Source organism: Callorhinus ursinus, unplaced genomic scaffold (genome assembly GCF_003265705.2).
Source record: "Callorhinus ursinus isolate GAN/ISIS: 27379988/994484 unplaced genomic scaffold, GSC_fseal_2.0 scaffold10, whole genome shotgun sequence".
Classification (NCBI taxonomy): Eukaryota; Metazoa; Chordata; class Mammalia; order Carnivora; family Otariidae; genus Callorhinus; species Callorhinus ursinus.
The window spans coordinates 81,279,325-81,302,529 of record NW_027397072.1 but is presented as its reverse complement, the minus strand read 5'-3'; the positions used below and the strand labels follow the sequence as shown (position 1 = coordinate 81,302,529).

Sequence of the window (23,205 nt, the reverse complement as noted above, 5' to 3'; positions counted from 1 at the left end):
AGGCTCCTTCTGCACACTCTGGCCCGTGGCAGACTGCTTTTAAAAGCTTCATTTCCACATTAGGCCCAAATCATGAAGAGCAAGGCAAAAATGTTCAACGGAAACATTTAAAAAGCAATCTACCTTAATCCTTCATTCCAATACCCGGTGGCTGAAACAAGTGCAAGCCTGCACACGCACCTGCATGTTTCTGCAGGAGAAGGTAACAAGGGTGGGTATCATGGAAGTCTTCCCACTTATCTGTCAACAACTCTTTACAAAACCCCCGAACTGTCCAAAACAGTACCTTCTCTAAACGACCAGTCCACCCTTCCGGAAAATAAAACAATGACAGTAACAGTAGGAGTAAGATACCTACCCCATAAGGCAGCGCACAGAATCTCGGAGTTGAATCTCTTCTTATATTTACGAATCTCCGGGGTGTCACTCTGTGGCCTAGTGTTGGTGGGATTCACATTGACCACTGAGCCCTTCCGGGTAGGATCTTGCCTTATGGCTTCTGGTCTCATTCCATCACAGGAAAATCCAACTAGAATACAGTACACTTGAAATTATTTTCTGCACACACAAACACTGCATCTGCCTCCCTCCCCGACTACACCCCAAGTAAGTATTCACATGTTATAACCAACTCTTTGTCAAGGAAAAGAAATTTGTACGAAATGTATATGGAAAAAGGACTGACTATGCAGTTCATTGCAAATAAGGCAATGAAAGCAGGATGGGTGTTTCTGTATCTGAGGTCTGTGCCTGCAAACCACCACCGTGCCATGCCTAAGCCACCAGAAAGAGCAACACAAAGTGACCGAGTCCTGTTTGTCAGCTGCTTTCTTGTTGCTAGTTTACTTACCCACAGAAGTCACTGTTGTCCCACTAGATGGAGAAATCTGTAGTAATCTGGGGTCTATAAAAGGTGTAAAGGAGGAGGAAGATTTGTGTTTCTGGAGTGTGCTACTAGCGGACTGAGTCTGCAATGTAAATTTCAATTTTATTAATACAAATGACATTAAAAAGATGAACATAAAACATTTCAATCCACTTCTGTACTGCACGGTTTCCCACTAGGAAGCCCTATCCCTCCTGCATCATTCCCCCCAAATACTCTCAGGGGTGCCTCTGCATGTGCACAACACACCCCACCAACAGGCTGTTCAACCTGGAACCACCAAAAGAGCTACATCTTTTTTTAGAAATACTGCTCATCTAAGAGGAATGCTGTGAGCTACCAATAAAATCTATACTTCAGGCTCCTGGTTATTTTATTTTTTTTTTTAATAAATAATTATAATAAAAACTCCTAAAGGAGGTTTGAGATGTCTATCTCAGTTCATCAATTTCTGAATTTACTCTTCTGCCCAAAAAAGACCAATTAACTTCTGTTGGAATATTGGCAAACCTTTACTTCGTATTATTCATTTTAACATGAGCCTCTTGCCAGAAAGCTACAGAAGCTTTGGCGACCACCATTTTAGGCGCATCATCAGGAAACCCGTATTGAACAGGGGCTCATTAGTGAAAGGTGCAAATGACAAGATATGGCACATACTTTTGCTCTTTTAGGAGCACTAGTGTTTTGGTTAATAGTGTAACTTAAGACCAAAAAAAACACAAAGAAAGTGAAACAAATTGTTAAGTGGAAATGTAATGACAATTAAAAACAAAACAAACAGAAAAATAAACTTGCCAGTTTAGTGAGTTAAGGGTTATAGTAAATACTGTACATTAGAGCAAAATGGAGCCAAGTTTAAATATAAATATAAGGAGAAATGTGAGTGTAGGTGGGATATATCACTGGAGAAAAAAGAACACTTCCAATCAAGTGCTTTTTAGTCCTGAAACCTTTCTCGCCCTCCATGGGCAGCTAAAAGTCGCCATATCCTAGAGCCCGAGCCCACCTAGGCTCCCAGGCTCTCTCCTTCCACTTGACACAGCTGCCTACTGGCAAGCTTCCCACCCTATCCTATGATCAATGGCCAATCCATCCAATGGCCAATCTTAGGCAAGCCCACCTTAGAAGCAGTTGACTTGGCCCTGCTCCTCAGGGGGAGAGGATTATTCTGATTCTTTCTAAAAAGGGAACCAAAATAGGAGCAGGTAGAGACAGGCTCGCAGTTAAATGCTTACATTAACAAGATTGGCTGAAGCTCCATGCCACTTTCAACCTCCTTCAACTGTTAGGCAAATGCATTTAAACCAAACCTCCCAAGAAATCAAACCACTTGTTTAATTTAGTACGGGGTGCTCAAGGGGGGACTCTGTCACTGCACTGGGGGCATCATCTTGTTCCAAAGATCAAAGCATCACCCACCTAGCACCCAGACTGAGCACCACAGCCAAGCCTTCAAACGAGCACACAGGATTTCCCATTCAAAATTTTAAATTAAAAGCATGCTCAGACCTTTGCTCTTCTTAGCATCCTAATTTTCTAGATTTCCCTAAAAATCATTTGGCCTTTTCTTAAACTCTGAGTGATTGTGAATTTCAAGGAAAGAAGTCCTTTTAACAGGGTTGGTGAAAACAAATGATTAACCAACAATCTCCCCCGATCAAAAACAAAAAAGCAATCCAGCCCTGTTTGAAGGAGATTCCTATAGAGGATAACAAGCGTGTCCAGATAAGGCCAGGTCTGCTTAACCAAATTTTTCTATATTTTATTTGTCAGATAAAAAGAATGAAAAGGGCAGATTCCACAAACGACTACAAGAATTTCATGCCAAATACATAATGGATCTGAGAACACAGCAATCATTTTATTTAGACTTAAAAAAATAAACTGAATAAAGAAAGCCATGCAACTACACTTATCTAGAGAAAAGTAAACAGTGAACTGGCAAGGTGGAGGGACATTGATCTAGGGTTACGGGATTTGTATGCAGATCTGAAACATGTTACTTGGGGTTGGGGAGAAGGGTAGGTGACAGAAGAAAGCGGGTGGGAAGGGAGGGATGAGGGGCGTGGGAAAGGTCTCCTCTGCAAACTAGCTACTAGGCAGTGCTGGTCAAACCCTAGGAAAGCAGCCAGCTGTGGTGCGAGACATACCTCATTAGTAGTGAGCTTGTCCTGGGGTGTCTGTGGGGACATGGTGGGTGTCGGCTGGCTGGAGGATGGGGAGGAGGAGGTGGAGGAAGTGGAGGAGGAATGGCTTTGCTGTAAGAGATCTGGCAAGAGGTGAATGCGACCGGCAAAGCCATTGCTCTCATGATGGCTGGCGCGCTTTTGGTCAACTGTACTCTGTAGAAAAAACAGGCACACTCGTCTCGCTCAAGCGCTGCTGACATTCCCTATGACCCTACTGATAACTGACTTAAAGGTGCTGTGTGACTTTTCAAACTCTGTTAAATAATCAAGGAAAGACCACAGGAACCTGGTCGGAATTGCTCACACTTCCTCACCGAATGCCTCGACTGAGCCAACAGAATTCAAAGTACCTCATCTGGTGGCCACAGGACTTGAGCGTCAGTGACTGCCTAATTTGGTTTCTCTGCCACACTAGCTGTTGTCACCAAAACCACTCACCCTTTTTTTTTTTCTTAAAACATCTTCTTGTCTAAAGCTCTAGAGAGTACCCTGTCGCTTCTTTGAATCCTGGTCTTTTCCACGTTCTTCCCACTTTCTATCCAAATGCATTGCCATTGCATGAAACACACTCAGGAAAAGTCCAAAACACTAGAAAGGCGCCTGTTCTATGTCATGGGAAGCGCATCACTTCTCTGTCTTCTAAGCTAAGAAATGAACAGACAGTTGTAAAGCTGAGTAATCCGAACCGAGCACATCGGGGTGGTACACATTTAATATTCAACAAGTGAGGAAACTAACGTTTTAGAACACGCAAGAGAGTCCTCCCAACCCTTCTGCTCCACGAGGCCCTCCTGTGACTGATGAAGCTCCTCCGCTCGTCCACTGCTCCTGCCTAAGGGCTGCTCCTGCTGCAGCACGGCGGATGCTCAGAGCTGGGAGCTCTTTGCAGAACCTCCGTGGCTGCTCTGCTCCGGACTGGGCTCTGCCTCCTCACTCTGCGAGCCTGCTGAAGGGACTCCCTGTGGCTTTTCTACTACTCAGACACAGACTGTGAGAATCAGCGTGGTGCTCGAATGAGGGCTGCCGCACAACATGCAGAGGAGCAGCAATGTGGGGTGAAAGACTGCTAGCTACCTTCTTGGCATGCAGCACATACCTGCCTCCTTAGCCCCCGACACTCTACCCTCTGGGTCTTGTTAACATGAAAACAGATGATGATGTAGAAACAGCATGAGTGAGTGAATGAGCAAGTGGGTTAATGACTACAGGAGAAGCTCTGCCTCTAACCACAAAGAGAAGACACAGGTACCTGGCGGACGATGAGAGTGCCCTCCTTGGATGGGGTCATGGCTGGCTCACTTTCTACATCGTCATGGACAATCATGGTTTTCACTGACTCTGTTTCGCCATTGCTCAAATTCAGAGATGACCTATCGAGACAAAATTCAGAAATGAAGGGCTATCATCCCATGAGTCGAGGACATCCTGTTTAGACTCTTCATCTTCCCAAAGGCCTAAGACGAGATCAAGCTACAGATAGAGTTTCCTCAAAGAAAACAAATATTTAGCTCTCCCCCTTCAACAAAGAACTGTCTGCCAGTACAGTCTGCTTTTGAGCAAAAACATCTAAATGAATTCTCATGGTTAACATGGTTCAAGTGAACTGAAACTTCCCTTTTGTCATACTGTCAAACTGAAAAGAAAAAAATAAAATACACTGAGGTACTGGGGAGAAGCACTGACACACACGCGCACACAGACAAAGAGAAGGGGGAAGAACACGAAAGCTGCCTGTTGCTGAACCCAGGAGAACTCAATGTTAAATGTTCATACAGTCAGGATAGGTTTAGAAAAAACTGGTTCTAAATGAAAAGAGTTCAGTGGAGACACTCTCAGCCGCTCTAAAATACACCAAGGACTGACGCTGCTCTGGTGTCCTCTGGTCCGGAGGTGGCTTCCTCAGCCCCTTCTTGTTCTACATCATCGTCTTCCTCATCTGTCGTCCCTGACTCCTCACTGGATGAGGAGTAGTCTGTCACTTTGTGTGGTGGTCGCACATCTTCCACTGCTCGAAGCTCTTTGGCCAGTGCAGTCAAATCCTAATGCACAGGACAGAAAAGAGAGTAAGGCAAAGGGGTGTGCGCCAGGGGTACTGGGAAGAAAACAGCAAATTATGAGACATTCTTCATTTTAACTATTGATAAAATAGCCACGACATCCATTTTGTAAAGCTATTCTGTATCTACCAGTAACATAGGAAGGTGAGCTCTTAAAGCTTTTGCAGAAAAGACCAAAAAATGTGAAAAGATAGGGGGAAAAATAAAAAGCTACCAATGTTGTACATAGTTCAAATCTCACAACAATAAAAAACATAATCTGCTTACGATAGGCTAATAGTGCTTTTAAAAACCCTAACATAAAATTCTAGATCAACACATGTCGTAAGGAAAATCCTTGGAGTTCTGCCTATATAACAAAGTCTTCTTTCAAAGAGATTATCCAGAAAGCAAGATTTTAGTTAAATTGGGCTGACTGTAAGTTTTTCTTTGGTGAACTTATTTTTAACTCCACCTTTTATTTTAACAATTTCAGACCTATGAAAAGTGAAAAAGTGAGTATATCTGGCCTCACAGAGTGTTAACAACTTGCCACATTCCTAAGAAGGTCCACGACACAGGAAGTGAGAAAGTGGACGCAGCATGTGCTGCTGTGGGCAGGAGGTGAGGTGCTTCCCTGGCACCACCTGACCCACGTTTTCCTGCAATACTGCCAACAAATATGAACATCAGACAGAAAGGATATCTACTTTAAAAGACATCATTCAAAAGCAGCTTCATTTCCCATGATTCTTCCATACTGAGATAGTTTAATATGCAATTATCCACAGATAATTTTCAAGCGTGATTATTATTTATACTCTACACCTTCATGCAGAAGTCCAAGGTTTCTACTTGGGCATTATATTTGAAAGTAATGACTTTTTTTAAAAAAAGCGGGCTACATAGTCATTTTTCCTTTCTCTTTTTAGCAGTTCCAAAGGAGTTTCCTTCTCCACGGTTATGAGTATGTTGCTGTTCTTTGAGCTTGAGCCTCTGAAATAACAGAGTATCGGACCTTCAGTCTTACTATTTCATGATTACAACTGTGGCTTTTTAAGAAGTTATTTTTAGAAGTTCTGTGTAATAATAATAATAAATATATGCAGCACATTCTATGTTAAAAAAGATAAAGCAGAAGCTTAGAACTTTTGAATTCTAGAAAAGAAAAAAAGGCAAGTTGAAGGAGGAAAGGAAATGTAGATGGACTACAATCTAAGCTTAAGAGGCAATTGGAATGCTGCTCGGCTGCATTTTCCAGACATGGGGCTTACCACTTCGCCCTTCAGCGCAGAGCAGTTTCATTGAGCCGGAGAAGCCATCAGGGATGAAGAACGCACAGCACAAGGAAGCATGGGAGAAAGAAGGGGAGTGAGGGGAAGGACAGGAATCAATTCAAGCAGGAAATCAAAATTCCAAAAGGCTTACAACCCCACAATGGGCAGAGTTACATGGTCAGTTAATGCAACAAGGACTACAGGCCAAGTATGAGGAAGTCACAACTATCGCTACCAGTAATAAAAGGCAGAAGTTAAATCAACAGGTGAGCTGAAGAAAAAGGGAATGTAAAAAAACTTACTCTAAAAACCAGTTTTGTAAATGCCCAACTCATCAAGAATATGTCAAGGTTAATGCTCAGCAAAGATAAAAATAAAAAGGCTTTTCTTCTCTCTTTTGTACTTAAAAAAAAAAAAATTACTACAACAGCGAGGTGGGTGGGAATGTACACAAAAGTGTCTGAGGATATGGCATTCCTTCTAATTCCTCAAATCTGTGAGGGGGTGGGGGGGAGGGGGTGGCCACAGAAACGACTGCAGGCCTCTCGACTACATATTTTTAATAGAAAGACCTCACTCACTCAAGCTTAGAATAAATAAAACTGATTTTGTATAATTCTTACAGCAGGCTTGAGAGGTCTGAAAACTTCTTTCTTTTCTTCAGGTTTTTTCACTGCATTTTCTAGGCGCTGAGACGGAGAGCCTTCAGATTTGGATGATGCTGTGAAATTCAAGACAAGAAAGGCAGGAACAGATAAGCACAGAGAAGTGTGTCACAAATCTGACCTAGCCCACCCAGCCTTTGTTTCTTCCCCCTTCCCTCCCGCCCACTTCTGGTAGCCCCACTCAAGGCAGGTCTCCACACGCAGACCTGACTCTGCTTAACATGTATTCACAATACCTTGTTACACTATGTCAATAATATAATAGAGGGAATTTTCATTAACTTATTATTTTGAGGGTTAAAATAATCAATAATAATGACAGCATTGATGGGAATCCATATTGAAAGAAGTGGGTTCAAATCCCAGCTACGGACATTTAGCCAATCACCTTGGACAAGTTACTTAAGCTCACTAAATTGAAGTTGCTTTAATTTGTAAAATGGAGACACAATACATCTCTCTCTCTCTCTCATGGGGTTCTTTTAAGGATTAAATGAGATAATGCATATAAAGTGCTCACAGTGCTAGGCAGGTATAAGCTCTCAAAAGTGAACTCTGTATTATTAAGATTATGGTATCATTAGCAACCTGCACCAAAACACTGTTTTGTGATATGCAGCTGTGAAAAAAACCACAGGCCTTTTTACATGATTGAAAAGGATCTCCAATATACTGATCAGATAGCCCAATAGCGTTAACGGGGAAAGGGAAAAGCAAAGGTATCCTACATCTCACTCTGAAGCGCTCCCCAGAGCCACTCTGAGACCCAGGGTGGGACCCAGGCTGGGATCCTGAGTTGCTGGACCCCGAGGAGCTGCCACTGCCAGGCCTGGGCACCAGCTTCTCCACTCTCTCCCACAGCAGCCTGGGCTCAATACTGCTGTTAGAAAGAAGAGAGAACAGCTAATGCATTATCCCAAGATGTAGTATCAAATTATAAACAGATGCATGATGTGTCCACCAGTGTCTCTGAAATGTAGGTAAAATGAGGGAAAAAATGGCCTACAAACAGCATTCAACATTAAATTCATCAAAAGTTACAACGACATCATTCATGGGTTTTTATCTCAGATAACCTTTTTTAAATTGTAGCTGACATACAACATTACATTAGTTTTGGGTATATCAAATATCTCAGATAAGCTTAAATCAAAAATGTTAAATAACAGGCTACCATTAGCCAGACCCCAAATCTTCATCACAACTGACAGGAAATGCTACTGCTCAGTCGAAAAGTGTTACTGTTACTACTCCTGTCACAGCTATAAACTCAGTTTCTTATTATAAAAAAAATTCCACTTATATAGTCACACACAAAATTATGCTGTTTCTAGGCTGCTGATCTCACTGTCCACCAATGCCATTAAGAGCTCACACTTACACAGCATACTCCTTTGTATGAACTGAGTTAGAAATGCAACAGAGAGCATAGGCTACAATGCTCCCTGGCCACAGACACACCCAGAGCATGAATTTGCTAGAACACAATTAATACACAGGCTCAGTCACAGGAGAATCCCACAGTGCACCCTCATCATTTAAGGACTAAGAATGCTCTCTGCAGATTCTGGTCTGTCATCCATCTTTGTGCTCCAAGTTATATCAAGACTCCACGTGCAGAAGGCTAATTTCAGAGGTTCAGTGATGATTAAGTACAAAATAGTCAACACAGTGCTCCTTCCTTCCCCTACGATGGCACCAGCCAATGGAAATCACTTGACAGGATGAATATATATATATATATATATATATAGCTGACTGGTAATAACATGGCAGCCATGCCTGTATATGGCTACTGAGCACATGAAATGTGACTAGTGTAGCTAAGGAAATTAACTTTTAATTTTATTGAATTTTAATTAAGTTAAATTTAAATTTAAGTAGCTTCATGTGGCTAACAGTTACTGTATAGTACACAGAACAGCTCTACAACCTAAAAATATTACTTGGTTAATTCACTAGTTTATTACAGACTGTAAGTCAACCACTGACTTTTCTTTAGTAGCCTATTTGTGATTTCTGTACCAGTCCAAAGCACTTGGGACATCCTTTAGATGATAAGCTCCCTCAGGTTCCAATTCTCTTAATCTCTCCCCTGCCTTTCCCTGCTGTTCCATCCACTTGCTCTTAGAAAGCCAGAGAGTTTTCATCTTAAAAGTGCTGAAATACACAACTGGATTCAGACTCACTAGAGACCAGTTTGCTGTTATTCACGATAATGGATTTTCTGGCAGTTTTTCTTTTATAAAGTGACCATCTCTTTACCTCAGACATTCCACGTTTATGGAAACAAACATGATGTAATATGCTGTGCAGTAAATCTGTTTTTAAGCTTCCCTCTTCTCTTACCTGGTGGAGTTTCTTTGACCTGCTTGGCTATTCTGCTGTCCACTGCCTTGCAGTGGGGAATCCCGACGGGAGAGAACAGGGGAACGAGATGTTGTCCTCACAGGAACCTTTGGGTAGAAAAACATAGCAATTAAATTATTGAAAATATGAGAAGAAAAAAGATTTCCTTACCAAAACATATTTTTAGAACAGTCCTACTTATGGGAGCCTTATTATCACTACCCCCCACACCCCCATCCCTGATCCTTTTCTGCCCTCCACTGATACAATACGATAGAGAAAATTCAGTCAAAGGCATCAAAGGAGCCAGGACAAACAGCCTTTCTATGCTTCTGTACCATTCAAATGATGTTTGGACTGAAGCTTCATGGCAAGGGACATACAAAGCATTTTGCTGAGATAATGTGAGAATCAGGAAAATAAGCTCAAAGAAATCAAACAATGGTCTACAAATGGATCAGTAGGAAACAAAGACTGGTAGGAAGCAAGAAAATATTCAGAGGAAGCAAATTCCAAGTGGAGGAAAAATAAATGAAATGAAAATGCGCCTTTAGTTTAATTTCACCATTAAGTAATTACCAAAACAAAACAACACAACAAAAAATTGAAAAGGAAACCAAAAATCCCTCAATTTAAAAAAGAAAAAAAAATCATTTTTTTGGAATTTTAATGTAAAATTTTTCTTAAAAGAACCTTTTCTGAAAATTTTGATATTCATTAATATTGCAAAATAATTTGTAGCTTTTGTATAAATGCTTAAGACAACAGCTAAAATATATTCTATTCTTTTTGTTCTAGGAGTATATTCTTTATAGACTTACTCATATATTATTCTGTTACTTTGTGCTTAAGTATAGAGTTAATGACAACCATAAAAAGCTAACTGGCTGCTGGCTGAATTTAACTGCGCAACTATGGAACTTTCCCCACTGTAAAAAGTTCCTTTGAAGTTTCATTGCCCCTTCATTCTGGTGAAGTCACCATACCCTTAGTTAAAATAAATAATTAAAAAAAAATAACAAAAAGGAAAAAAGCAGCACACATCTGTCTTTCTGCTTCTTACCCTTGGAGGCACCTCGTCACTGTCTGATCTAGACCAAGCCTTTTGGGTGGGGTCAGGTACCTCCGACTTAGAGTCAGAACTCTGACTTAGCACCTCACTGCGGGAAGGTGGACATGGGTCCTGAGAGCGAAGATGGTGGTGTGCAAATTTGGGAGGAGAAGGGTCACTGAAGGAATGGGATCGCGAGACAGGGGAAACATTGTTCTTGAGAGATGCCAGGTGGGACCACTGTACCTTACAAGAAAACAAAACACAAAACATTCAATGCGTTCCGCATAAAACGCTTTTCCGGTCAATACCAAATCCAAACCAAGAAACAGGGAAAGGCAAAAGGGGGCAATACAGTCCTAGGTAAGCCAAGCAGTGGAACAGTTACACTTCTAAGTGAAAAAGCAGTCTGGGGAACATAATATATAGAAAAAACCAAATGTACATTTATAAGGAAAACTTTTAATATCCAGACTAACATTACAGATAGCAGTAAACAAGAAGATTAATGAAACAAAACAAAACAAAACAAAAAAACCCTGGTAGACCTCCGGTCCTAAAAGGGAGGACAACATGCTCCATGCACATCCATGTCAAAGCAGAGCTGACAGGCAGAGAGAGAGAGGGAGGAAAGAAAAATCACAAGACTGACACTGCCATACATTCAGACCTAGATATCCATCCTCATGGCACCTGGCAGTGTAAGGTTTCAGACCAAATAATCACAAAACAACACATTCATGAGCAAAGACAAACCCCTTGCGTGTTGGCAGACTATGGTAATACAACTTAAAAACAGCCAACTTTTCAAATACACCCACGATTTTGCCTCCTTCTTCTCCCAAGTCCTAAAACGCTCAAACCTTGGAGATCTCCATACATGTTCACAGTAGTTACGAGAAAAGGAATTTTGGTTTCTTTAGGAATATTCAGTACTATCATTCCCTCTGCTGACTGCTACTGGAGTATATGCCTTCTACCTGACAACTGAAGAAACAGGACAACGACTTGTCACCTGAGTTAATCTGGTTGCTTTTTAAGCTGGTAAAGCAATCTCTGAAATAATCTGTATTTTCTTTAGTGTATTTTATCATTTTAAAATAAGTGTTCAAGATTACAATTTACATAATTCTAGCTATGCTATCCATTATATCAACACATTTAAGAAAACTAAAAATCAAAATCACAACTGGTTCTACCTCTCCAAATGCACAATTCAGAATAAGTCCCAGGTCATGATTTCTATGACTTCTGGGAGAGTGACAAATTACACTTATTGGTGGAATAATCTCAGAGTGGAATAATCTCAGAGTGCTAAACTGTTTAAAATTTTCAGGGGGGAAAATCTGAAAATGAAAGTATTATCTGTAACTATAATAAAAAATGGGCTTCAAAATAGAATCCTAGTCTCCTCAAAGAATGTTTTCGTAAGAAGAGGTTTCAGCCCAAAGCAACTTTAGGTAGAAGGAGGAAAAAGGAAACTATCTCTAGACACTACATTAGTTAATTAATATAGAAGTAGCCTACATAATTCAGGAATTCCTATTTTTTTAAACTTTTAGTGGGCAAACATAAAAATTTTCAATTTGCGGTAAGTTTAACTTTCAGAATAGAGGTCTTAGTCCTGGACTCTGCATACAAGTGCTGTCAAACCTATTCTGCCTTCCCTCTGTCCTGCTTTCCTCACTCTCTGGCTTGTGGGTCAGCTCTTGTGTGAATCAAGAAACTGCAGACCCCATGTAAGTATCTCCTTGCCCCCCGATAACCCCCAACCCCACAAATATGCCCTTTGTTTAGGTCTGGTTCTTCTTTTTTTTTTTTTAACAACTCCTTCACACTGGGATTACTGATTGTAAAGCATGTTCAAATCCTCACTTGGACTTTTCAGAATACCACAACTACTTCTATCACAAGAATAGGAACTTTTGTCCCCTAACATTTGCAAACATCAGTGACAAGTAAGCTCAGGCTTAAGAACCTGTTCCCAATATCCTGGATTACACAGCTTCAAGGAGCAAAATATCTAAAAGTCACTTATTTTCAGTAAGAAAATGGGAATCTGTGTTTTAAGGATCATTCAGACCTTTAACATGGGCAATCCCTGCTGTTGCCTTCCTTCTCTGGATAGTACAGAGGGTTCTCTTTTAACCACACAGCACTCAGCCCAGAGGGGGTTCTCCCTCACCTAGACGAGGCAGAATGCTCTGGCCAACCCAATGAAAAGTCATGACCTTTACCCTGACCTACTTCAGGGAATGCACACTTAACCTACTAGAGCGAATCTTCTTTTGGCTCTTGAACCTTTGGAGAATCTAATAAAAGCCCCTTTTCCCAGAAAAATATGCACAGTTGGACAAAACCAAGAAATTATACATGCAATTTCAGGGCAGACATTGGTTTTCTAAAGCCCACTCATGGAGCTGGCCAGGAGCCAAGGACCAAAGGTTAAAAGGTTCTGGTTCTCCCTCTATGTACTTATACTACCTTTCCAAAACCTAAACTGAAAAAGTTTTGTATTAGAGAAAGGAGGCACGTGTTCATGAATATCTGAGATAGGGAAGACAAAAAGACTAAAAGAAGAAATCACTGAGTCTAGATATTCTTAGCAAGTACAACAAAAATCTTAAAAAACAAAAAACAAAAAACCCTCCTTTGCTCTATCAACTGAGGGTATATTGTCTGTATGTTAATTGAAAATCACTCCTGCTAATCTCTTTTCTTTCTAAATGTGGTAACAAACCAAACTGTAAACGTTACAAGCAGGCCCGTGGCTTAGTGAGCTATGTTGTGAGTCTCCTCGGCCCACAGCCACCTGGCTGTTGCTACCTGTGGCTCAGCTGGTCTCTGCAGGGCAGGATGCACAGACTCGGAGTTGCCATTGGAAAAAGACTCTGATCTGGAAGGCACTGGTGGTTCCAATACTCTGCCTGTCTGCTTAGACTGGGCTTCAGGGGAGCTGTGGTTAGTTTTCCTAAATCTATCTTCCACCTGCATCAGAGAATTAGAAGACATAACTCAGTGTTAGTAGGGAAAAGCTGAGATCCTGAAGAAAGCCTGAAACTGGAAGGGCCCTAGAGAGAAATTTTCTCTTTTCTCCAACTACGAGGAAAGAGAGGGGTGGCTTAAAAAGAGAGGGGACAAATAAAATAGGGCTAAAATTCGACTTGAGATAAAAAAATACTTATGAAGATAAAAATTAAGCCTTTAAAATCTCCTGGCAAGAATTCTTAGATTGTACATAATGACAAACTAGGAAAAAAGAAATTAATGTCACAACAAACTTAACAACAGATTAAAAGATTATCATTAGGAAGCCAAAACACATTTTATTCTACCAAAAATAAAGGCATTCCAGAATCAGCAGAACACTTGTTCCCAGAATCAGGGTGAGACATGGCAGAAGGATGCCACCTATAGGCCAGGTTTAAACACACTCTAGAAGCCGCCCAGGTCCCCCTCTTCCTGTTATCCCCAGTTACTGCTTTGCCACATCCTTACTGCGAGGCTCTGGGTAGCCCAAATGTGCCAGTTCAGTAACAAATCACAGTCCTTGAAAAGCTAGTAAACTGGGCTACAGCCACACTTTATTTTCATTATGGTTTTGGAAAAATAGCTAACCAGGCCACCATTCCCTTTGTTTACATTGCAAGAATGACTCTGCCATACAATCTTCTCTCTGTTTAGTTTAGTGTTCAATTCCCCTGCGATTTGTTAACAGAGGCACTCTAGTCGTCTATGGAAAAACCACTAAGCAGATAAGAGACCTTGGGCAAGTGTCCTTTCACTTCTCTGAACCACAACTTCTCAGCTAGAAAACCAAGAGAGTGGCTCACAACTGGTCTCTATGCCCCATTCTAGCCTTAATATTACATAGTTCCTAAGCGTCATTCTGTTACTTTCCAGGGAACAATGGACACCGGATCAATGTTCAAGCAACGAAGGAAAAAATACCTCTCGAGCTCTGTCAGCGGGCTCGTAGTGGGGTTTAGGCTCGGGAGCGTGAAAGCTTGGCTTGCTCCTTTCCTGCTGCGGTGGCTGGGGCTGCTGCGGGTGCGGCCTCCTGTGGTCATGCTGTAGAGACAGGAGATATGCTTGTTCTTGTTGCAACTGCCTCTGGAGCCTCTCTGCCTGCCGGTGCTCCTCCATCTCCCGCCATCGGCACTCCTTGGAGAGGGAGAGGAGAATACTAAATCTATGGGACACTGCAGAGCTCGCCTCTTCTCTGGATTCATTCTCGACTTTTTAAAAAGACAATGCCCTTTGTCCCCCTTGTTTGATAACAGAGCAAAATGACTGGGATTTTAAATAGCATATTACCTGTGGAAAAATCTGACAGCTTGTTGCTAACCATAATATCACTGGACAGAGAAAGAATTCAATTAAAAGTTGCTTTCGGTGGTTTCAAAAGTAAGAATATACTAGACAAAAATCCTATGGCGTGTGCTTTGAGCTTTCAGCCCTTAGCATTCTAGTTTGTTCACAGAATGCCAAGTTCTATTCAAAACCTTGCTATCTACCAAAGAGAACAGTTAACTCTTTAACAGGAAATAAATATATAGAAGCCACCTCGAAAAGTTGCCCAAAGTAGCATGACCACAGAGGACGTCTCCATTTGAGCCTGTCAGTCCACAGCACTAACCAAAATGGTCTGGTGATCACCACAGGTCTGCCCAAAGCTCAGGGGAGGGATAGCTAAACGAGCCCTAATGCTATGGAACAAGACAGACACAGGGTGTTACCAGTAACATGGCCTGCTCCTGGAGCAGCTGCTGCTGAAGGATTTCCAAGTGCCGCTGCTCCTCTTCTAGCTGTCGCCTGATATACTCCTGTCACACAGAAATTACCCAGCAATCAATTTATCCAAAAGGAAAGCATCAGAACCACCTGAATGGAGCACCACAAACCATTTGCCCCCAATGGTCTTCAGTGGTAATTCACTTAGTGATGAATATATTACAAAGCATATGGTGAAGGATTTTTCCCAAGATCATCAAATTGGCCAAGATCTAAAGAGTCTAACAAATGATGATATACACTCCACTGAAACATGCTAAAGTATCTGAAAATTTTTCTGTTAGAACACAGCTGTTAAACACAAACGCGGGATTTCAAAGGACCATGATATTCCTCTTAAGGATGGTAGACTCCAGAGAAATCAAGAGTTTAATTAGATAAACCAGAGGGTTCACATTGCCCCACAGGGTTCTTTATTATAGTCATTATTCATAACTAGGATGGACTGCCAATTTTTAAAACCCCAAACCGAAACCTGTTTAATATTAAAACAGAGCAAACAGGATTTGTGTTTCCTCTGATGACAAAGAAGGTACACAGAATGACTAATTCTGAAAGCCATGGTCTGTGGGCACCAGACTCAGGTGGTTTCTCACAAATGAACAAGTCCAGGCTCTTCATGATGAGACGACGACAGAGTGTGTGCGTGTGTCTGGGGGGTGCAGGGTAGGTGGGGGGTTTGGGGGAAGCCTATTTTCAAGGGGAAGAAAACAAGTCTCTGCAACAATGAAAACAGGTAAACACACCCAAAATATGTAAAGAGGAGAAATCCAACCTTGAAGTTGCATGCATATTTAAGAGACTAGGAAATCAAGAAACCTTTACCAATGACCTCTAGGAAGCCCTCCCATTTTCTCAGTCTCCTCATTTGAGAAATGAATGTCAAGAATATTCTCTTGCAACTCTCAAGACTTTTTGTGAGGCTCAAAGAGGACACAGACATGAAACAACTTTGAAACACAAACAAAAGAAGTTTCCTTCCTTTTCAACAGGGAAAAAAGCTAACTACTCCATAGGGGAGTAGACTAAAGGGTCTATAAGAAATTTTATCTGAAATTCAGATTATGTCTTTACAGTGTCTAATGCTGACCATCCACTTATACTATGGCACACACTTTAAAATTAAAAATAGCCATAAATCTGGGCTGGACAGAAGTTTTAGTTCAGCAATAATTCTGGTTGAGAGAATGGTGGATAACACAAATCATGACATATGTATTTCCTTAGAAACCTTCATCTTACAAAATAAATTTCGCCCAAAAAAGTCAATCTGATTCCAACCTGGGCTCCAAGCCCCGTGCCTGTAAGTCTAACCATCCATGGCACATGCTATGCCAAGCACTGCCCTAGTGTGACATGTGGTCTTGCCCTGCAACGGCTGAGAAAGGGATCTGAACCCCAACTCATCTCTTCTTGGAACTAGACAGCACTGAACCGTAACTTTGAAAGATCAAATTAGCACAGTTGGGGTTTTTTGCCTTCAAAACACAAGGACAACCAGGAAATTCACATCTATCCAAATCACAAAGTTCCTAACGTATAACGAGCACACAGAATACAATTATACATATACACAAACATGCACACGTAATGCAGAAATGACACATTTCTCATAGCACTGTTAACACGGGGACTATTTTGCAAAAGAATAAGGAGAGCAGAATGAAACTACTTTGACGCTATTTTTTTTAAGAGGTGAAGAATACTTGCTGTACACAAAAACTAATGACTGCCCCTAAAACATCAAAGATTAAGTATTACTCTCATACCCACCTCTCACCATTGAATTGCAAGAATTATCCTGAGGACATTTAATTTTTTAAAAGCTCATTTTACACCTCTTTGCAGTCCCCAAGTAAAAATTACAATGTGGAAAAAACAACAACAACAACAAAAAACCCCAACACACACCAAGGTCAACTGGCCAAGAATGTCAATAAGGTAACAAATAAAAAGTATCACTTAAATTCCCAGGAAGAACTGGTAAACATGCAAAAAACCAGAAGCATATGATTAGTATCAAGGACAGTGGCTGAATAATCAAGTTAATGCCATTGTTCATAAGTATCTTAAGATGAATTCCAAGTATTATTTAAATCGGTCCCCATTCGTATCTTTTTTCTTTTACCCAAACCTCATAACAAAGAACGATCAATTCAAAGATGGGAGAGCTGAAGAGGCTCTGAGGGGCTCACAGGGACGGCAGAGACACAAAAGCACAGTCAGGTTTTATTTGCACAGGTGATTCAGGGCACAGAGATTTCTAAAGACAACTATAGCTGGCATCAATAAAATGCTCTAAGTATTATCAAAACATGGATGATCTTTTTTGGCTAAACAAAACCACAGTGTTATTAGTTTTTCTAATGCTAGAGATATACACTGCATTATATGCAAATATGTTTATTACAATATTCATTGTAAACAATATTTTCAATTTACAGGGGTAAATACAATATTCCTAGCTACTGGGTACTTCAAACATCTCTTGTGGTTGGTTTTTAATTTCACTAAGGAAAAGGTTAATTATCATCCAGATATTTGGGGTTCAAAGCATTTAAGCCAAACCCAAGAAGATAATCTTCAGAAATCTTTTGGGTATCACACTATTTGGAGACCACTCAACTGGTTTCAAGGTTTCTAAATGTAAAGATTTATCCATCAGTTTTTAAAGATGAGACTCAATTTGTTGCTGTGCTTCCAATTGTGCTTCAGCATTCTGAAACCTCTGAAGTCCTGAATGGGTTGTGTGTACGCTCACATGTGTGTACTTTTTGCCCCAAATCCCCCAACTCTAAACTAAGCAACAAACCTCAAAAATTCATGGGTGGAACATTCTTTTGTGAACTAACCTGTTCTCTTTCAACTCTCCTCTTTTCTTCTTCTGCCCGCCTCCTCTCTTCTTCTTCTTTACGTCTTCTTTCCAGTTCCTCCAGACGCCTCTTCTCTTCTTGTTCCCTCCTTCGCTGCTCACGTTCCTGCTGCCTTCTGGCTTCCCGCTCTCTCCTTTGTTGCTACAGGAGCGAAGACAGTAATCAGCAGGGATCTTCCCCTACACCTCTCATGACAGTCTGCTGACCAGTAGCAGGTAGGTGCTAATGAGGGGAGCTCTACCGGCGAGTGATTTCCACACTGCCCCTTGGCCACTATGTACTAGCAACCTCATAAATGTTGGTCAAAGGTGGTGTATTTCTGTGAATCTTTACACAGTTTGGTTCCATTTTGATATCAACTATTCCCCATTCTTCACTGTATGAAAAGAGCAACCAACGGATAGCAAATTCCTTATCCTTGCATATCACTAACAGAATTACACAGGGCCCGTAGTAAGCCAAAGAAAAAGAAGACAAAGGAATAAAAGAGAATAGAAGTAGAGCAAAGAAAGGTAAGAAATAATTAAAAAGAAGGAAAGGAAGCATGTATCAGGAAAAAGAGAAACGGACATCAACAAGGGTAAGAAATGCCAGCATTATTACGATGAAAGTAAGAAACTGCTATGGCACACATGCTTACTATGTGTCTTGCCCTGTGCTGTCAGATAGTCTTTGCTCCATTTCCCGTTATCTAATGTAATTCCCAAAACAAACCTGGGAAGTAGGTATTTCACTCCTACTTTACAAATGAGAAAACAGGTTCAGAAGAGTTAAGTGACTTGCCCAGTGTCACCCAGCAAACAAGCCCCCAGCCAGAAGGGCCACTCTGCCTCTAATGCCTATAGCACTAACCAGACCCAATCGTGCATCCTATCAACAGGGAGGTTGGTGCTACTCATCACCAGACTCACTCTGATGGCCCTTCCTAATCCCGGCTATCCTATATAACCCCACAGAAGAGAACACTGGGACACACTGGGCACTTGTCTGGCTGCTTGTCCCATCCAGCCCCAGACATCTGTCAATAAAGCACTTCCACAGTATGAAGCATAAATTAACCAATTCTTCTCACAAATATGAAAAATGTTAGCCTCTAGACTGGCGCCATCCAACAGATTCTCTGGGATGATGAAAATGTTCTCAGTACTATTCACTAGAGGAGCCACTAGCCCAAGGTTGCTACTGAGTACCTGAAATGTGACTAGCACAACTGAGGAACTTAGTTCTCAATTTTGTCTCAATGAAGTTAATTTAAGTTTAAATAGCCACATGTGGCTAGTGGCTACTATGTTGGACCACAAAGCTCTGAAGAATACACAACTACCGAATATAAGACACAGGAAGCTGATATTATTACCACAAACTTTAATGTGATATTGAGATTATTAAGTAAGAAAGTTTGGGATAAAGCTACTGGAGATACTAGATGCAAATATATATAATGGGTATAAAAGTAGTTATTTATTATACTTTCAGTATTCCTTCTGGGTCCGCCCCCACCCCCATCCCCACCACAAGCATTCATTCTGAAGGCAGACATTTAAAATGATTTCCTGAGAAATGTACAGAAATGTCTTATGTATGGAACCCCTGGAGAGAGAGGATCACTTGGTACCTGGCCTCTCTCGGCTGAGTACATACATCACCACTACTCTCAATACAGTCCCGAATCAGCTTTTGGCTCACCTTCCTCTCTTATTCCATACATTTCAATGTTTTTTTTTTTCCCCACACTGTGTGCTCTTAGAATCCAATGCACAAAAATGAACCAGTTCCCATGGGTGGGGGTGGGGGTCATAAAAAGAACTGAGTTCCTGTTTAGAAATTACAACTTAAACGGCCAAGGCATCTTTATTAAATTCAAACACCTACACTGCCCCATACAATGCGCTTGCTGCCTGTCATTTGCTGGCTTAATGTCTTTATACTTTTTTTTAAATCTTAAAAAAAGAGAAAAAGAGGACCCTATTCAAAATCAAATCTAGGGAGGACAACAGAGAGCAACTGCCTACGTGCCAAAGAACTCAGGATCGAGGGCTTTTTGTACCAAGGCCTTTCTCTACTGCCATGGTGAGGCGTGCGTTCAGGGCACCGGGCCTGAGCACTGCCCTGCACCCCTGGGAGGGAGGTCTTTCTTTTTTAAAACCAGCTACCAGAAAATAAAACAAACAAAACCACTTCCCCCAGCCCCAGGACTTCATGAGCAATGTAACACAGAAACTTGAGGTAAGAAATATGAAAATCTCATTCAAGCAGTGTTACTATAGTCTTTCTACTTCAAAGCAAATTAAGTTAGATCTTTTATTTTCTATCTTTTTTTTTTAATTTTTTTATTGTTATGTTAATCACCATATATTACATCATTAGTTTTTGTTATTTTCTATCTTTTGCCTTTTCTATACAGGAGCAAAAAGAAGTGAGTGGCTTTTACCAGTACATCGCTTATAACAAATATGCAGTAGCTAACACAACCATTTTTCTAATGCTGGTCATAAAAATCATTATGTTTTGCCAATTGCGAAACCGGTTTCTTTGCTTTAAATAGAAATTATTTAATTCCTTCAGGTATTCCTAGCTTCAGAACTTCTCTGTTGAATATAAAGACATTCAAAATAAAACAAAAAGCCTCCATTATAATAAACCTAAAACACGAAGAATCTCTCATTCAATCAGTTTGAAAGCTTAAAATGGTATGTTTTCCTTGAAGGGGTGAACATGGAAATTCTGTGGAAGCTTCCATCCTGAGGAGTGAGAGTGGTTTCATGTACTCTATGATTTTTACAGAGAGACTCAGCACTGCTTAGTTCTGAGAACAATCATGGGCAAGGCTGGCAATAATCAGGACACTTTCAGGTTTATAAAAGAGAAATGACTTGCTAGAATACACTGGATTTAGCAAACACCTGGCAGGCCAGGCAAGAAGGGCCCCACCTCTGGATGAAAGAAAGAACCCACAATTACAACAAAGCTGAACAGAAAGCTACCTAATAAGGTATGTACATAATTTTCTTCCAAGTTAGTTAGACAAAAGGAAAACAGGAGCATGAAGAAAAGGGAAACAAAAAGAAAGGAAAGCAATGTCTACACCCTTAAAATTCCCCCTTAGCTTCTGAGAATTTAGGTTCCAAGTAATCAGATTAACAGGAACAGGTCAGAGGAGGCAAAGAACTTTATACACGGACACCGAATTTTACAACTTTTAGACAACAAAGAAGCCAAAATGGGTTAGAGGGGTCCTTTGAGAAGTTGTAGTCCACTATGGAGTCCTAGAAAGAGAAGTGAAATGACTCAAGGAACAGGGGTTGTGGTCCTGATTCTACTTCCCTGGTACAAGCCACTTCCCCTCCCTGAGCCTATTTCCTGACTTGTCAGAACAGAGGTGTGTGAGGTGGGGGTGGGAGGGAGGCAGTCTATGTCAGCAATCATGGTGTGGAGTTTGCAATGGGTGTTTTTTGTTTTTTGTTTTTTAAATCAACAGTTGGTGTCTACAGTGTGAAAAAAAATTTTACAGAGCTCATAAGCAATGAACGGTAAGAGAATCATTCCTCTCCCTGCCCACCACACCACCCTGGGGAGTGCCCTGACACAGCGAGATTAAAAGAAAGAAGGAGAGAAGTGAAGAACTAAGACGGTAGGTCTCTATATCAGCAGTCTCTAAAAGTAAGCAAGACAATCAGTGGAGGTCTAGGAAAAGAAAACACTGAACTTTTATTTATTTATATTTGTAGCTCACCCTTTTAAAATAGCTCTTTTTGCATGTTTTATAATATACACACTCAGTGAAAGGGTATATAAGGGTATCTATCTCTATCAGATTTATGTCTTCGGTTTCTTTTACTGCTGGGATGGATGCTGATTAAAGACCCTTCCAGGCCACTGTATTGTTCTAAGAAATGCCGCATGACCACAGAGACACAGATCCACAACAGCCTTACAGATATGCTTACTGTCATTTCCTTATATACCATGCAGACTACTAAACATTCTTTAATTTGCAGATATGATGTTGAAGTGAAGGTCCCCACTTAAACCCATGGTATCACAGTAACAGAAAGAAAAGCCACAGGCTGCACTTGCTTTTTCCTCTTATTATCAAAAAAATTTTTCTTTAATTTGAAAGCAAAGCCATCCGCATCTCTGTTGATGCTCTGGCTATTATGAGCAAGGACTCCTCCAGAGAACCAGGAGGGAAACAACTTCATGGAGTCCTGGATGTTGCCATGCTGAGGTCTGGGAGAAATGACCATGAGAGAGCCTGGGGGGCGCTGGGCAGAGCGAGAAAAAGAATCTCAAGCAGGCTCCACGATGACTCGGGGCTCGATCTCATGAGCCTGAAATCACAACCTGAGCCGAAATCCAGAGTCAGATGCTTAACTGATTGAGCAACCCAGGCGCACCTTACGTTTTAATTTTTTAATTAAAGTACTAAGTACTTTAAAAAGTCAGGGAAGAATATAAGGCTTATATCAAAAATAAGGTGTCCCATTTCTCCTTACTCCCAAGGTATAACCACTTTCAATGCTTTTAGCTTTACCCATGGTATTTACAACCTGATTTTTAAATAATGTTTATAAGAACTATTTAAAATTTTTTTTCCACTTTAGATACCATCTAATGATTTCTCCTAAAGAATATCCATCATACAGCACCGTCCTATGCTCCCAATCTAGTCCTGTAACAATTTCTGGTGAAATGAAAACCATATGCAAGGCAAACTTGAGTTTTCTGGGAAGCTATTAATTGCCTTATTTTTGTTGTTGTCGTTGTCTGTTTCACTGGCTTTCTACGGGTCCATCACAAAATCATCTGTCAAGTCTTATACCCCCACAGACCTCTTTCCAATATGGTCAAAGTCAATCAGGTATTCTTTTCTTCGTCTTAGAGATTACTCTCACAGCACTCTCTTCCCCTCTGCCAACCAACACTGTTTGCTCTTCAGGCATCCTGTACTCGTCCACCAACTTACTAGGAGCCCTTCTCAACTCTCTCCTGTACAGGATTGCATTTCTAGAGTCCTTGTCACCTTCTTCCTCATTTGTGGGAACACATCCTCCAGTAGCTTCTTGAGGAGGAGTGAAGAAA

At 41.0% G+C, this 23,205-nt stretch overlaps 1 protein-coding gene across 17 annotated transcripts in view; it reads right to left on the bottom strand.

The window, feature by feature from the left end:
* The window catches only part of MAP4K4 (mitogen-activated protein kinase kinase kinase kinase 4), a 187,576-nt gene that overhangs the window by 20,882 nt on the left and 143,489 nt on the right, over positions 1-23,205 (bottom strand). For 2 of the 17 annotated variants that reach the window (XM_025869038.2, XM_073897882.1), the window contains exons 12-24: positions 18,103-18,264; positions 15,196-15,282; positions 14,408-14,620; positions 13,283-13,444; positions 10,469-10,702; positions 9,406-9,512; positions 7,785-7,936; positions 7,015-7,112; positions 4,942-5,117; positions 4,328-4,448; positions 3,040-3,231; positions 851-968; positions 359-529 (exon numbers count right to left, since the gene is read on the bottom strand). In XM_025869038.2, the coding sequence (XP_025724823.1) occupies positions 359-529; positions 851-968; positions 3,040-3,231; positions 4,328-4,448; positions 4,942-5,117; positions 7,015-7,112; positions 7,785-7,936; positions 9,406-9,512; positions 10,469-10,702; positions 13,283-13,444; positions 14,408-14,620; positions 15,196-15,282; positions 18,103-18,264 (1,993 nt within the window). The remainder of the gene's footprint in view (positions 1-358; positions 530-850; positions 969-3,039; positions 3,232-4,327; positions 4,449-4,941; positions 5,118-7,014; positions 7,113-7,784; positions 7,937-9,405; positions 9,513-10,468; positions 10,703-13,282; positions 13,445-14,407; positions 14,621-15,195; positions 15,283-18,102; positions 18,265-23,205) is intronic. The other 15 variants (XM_025869041.2, XM_073897886.1, XM_073897881.1 and 12 more) reach the window with 14 other exon arrangements.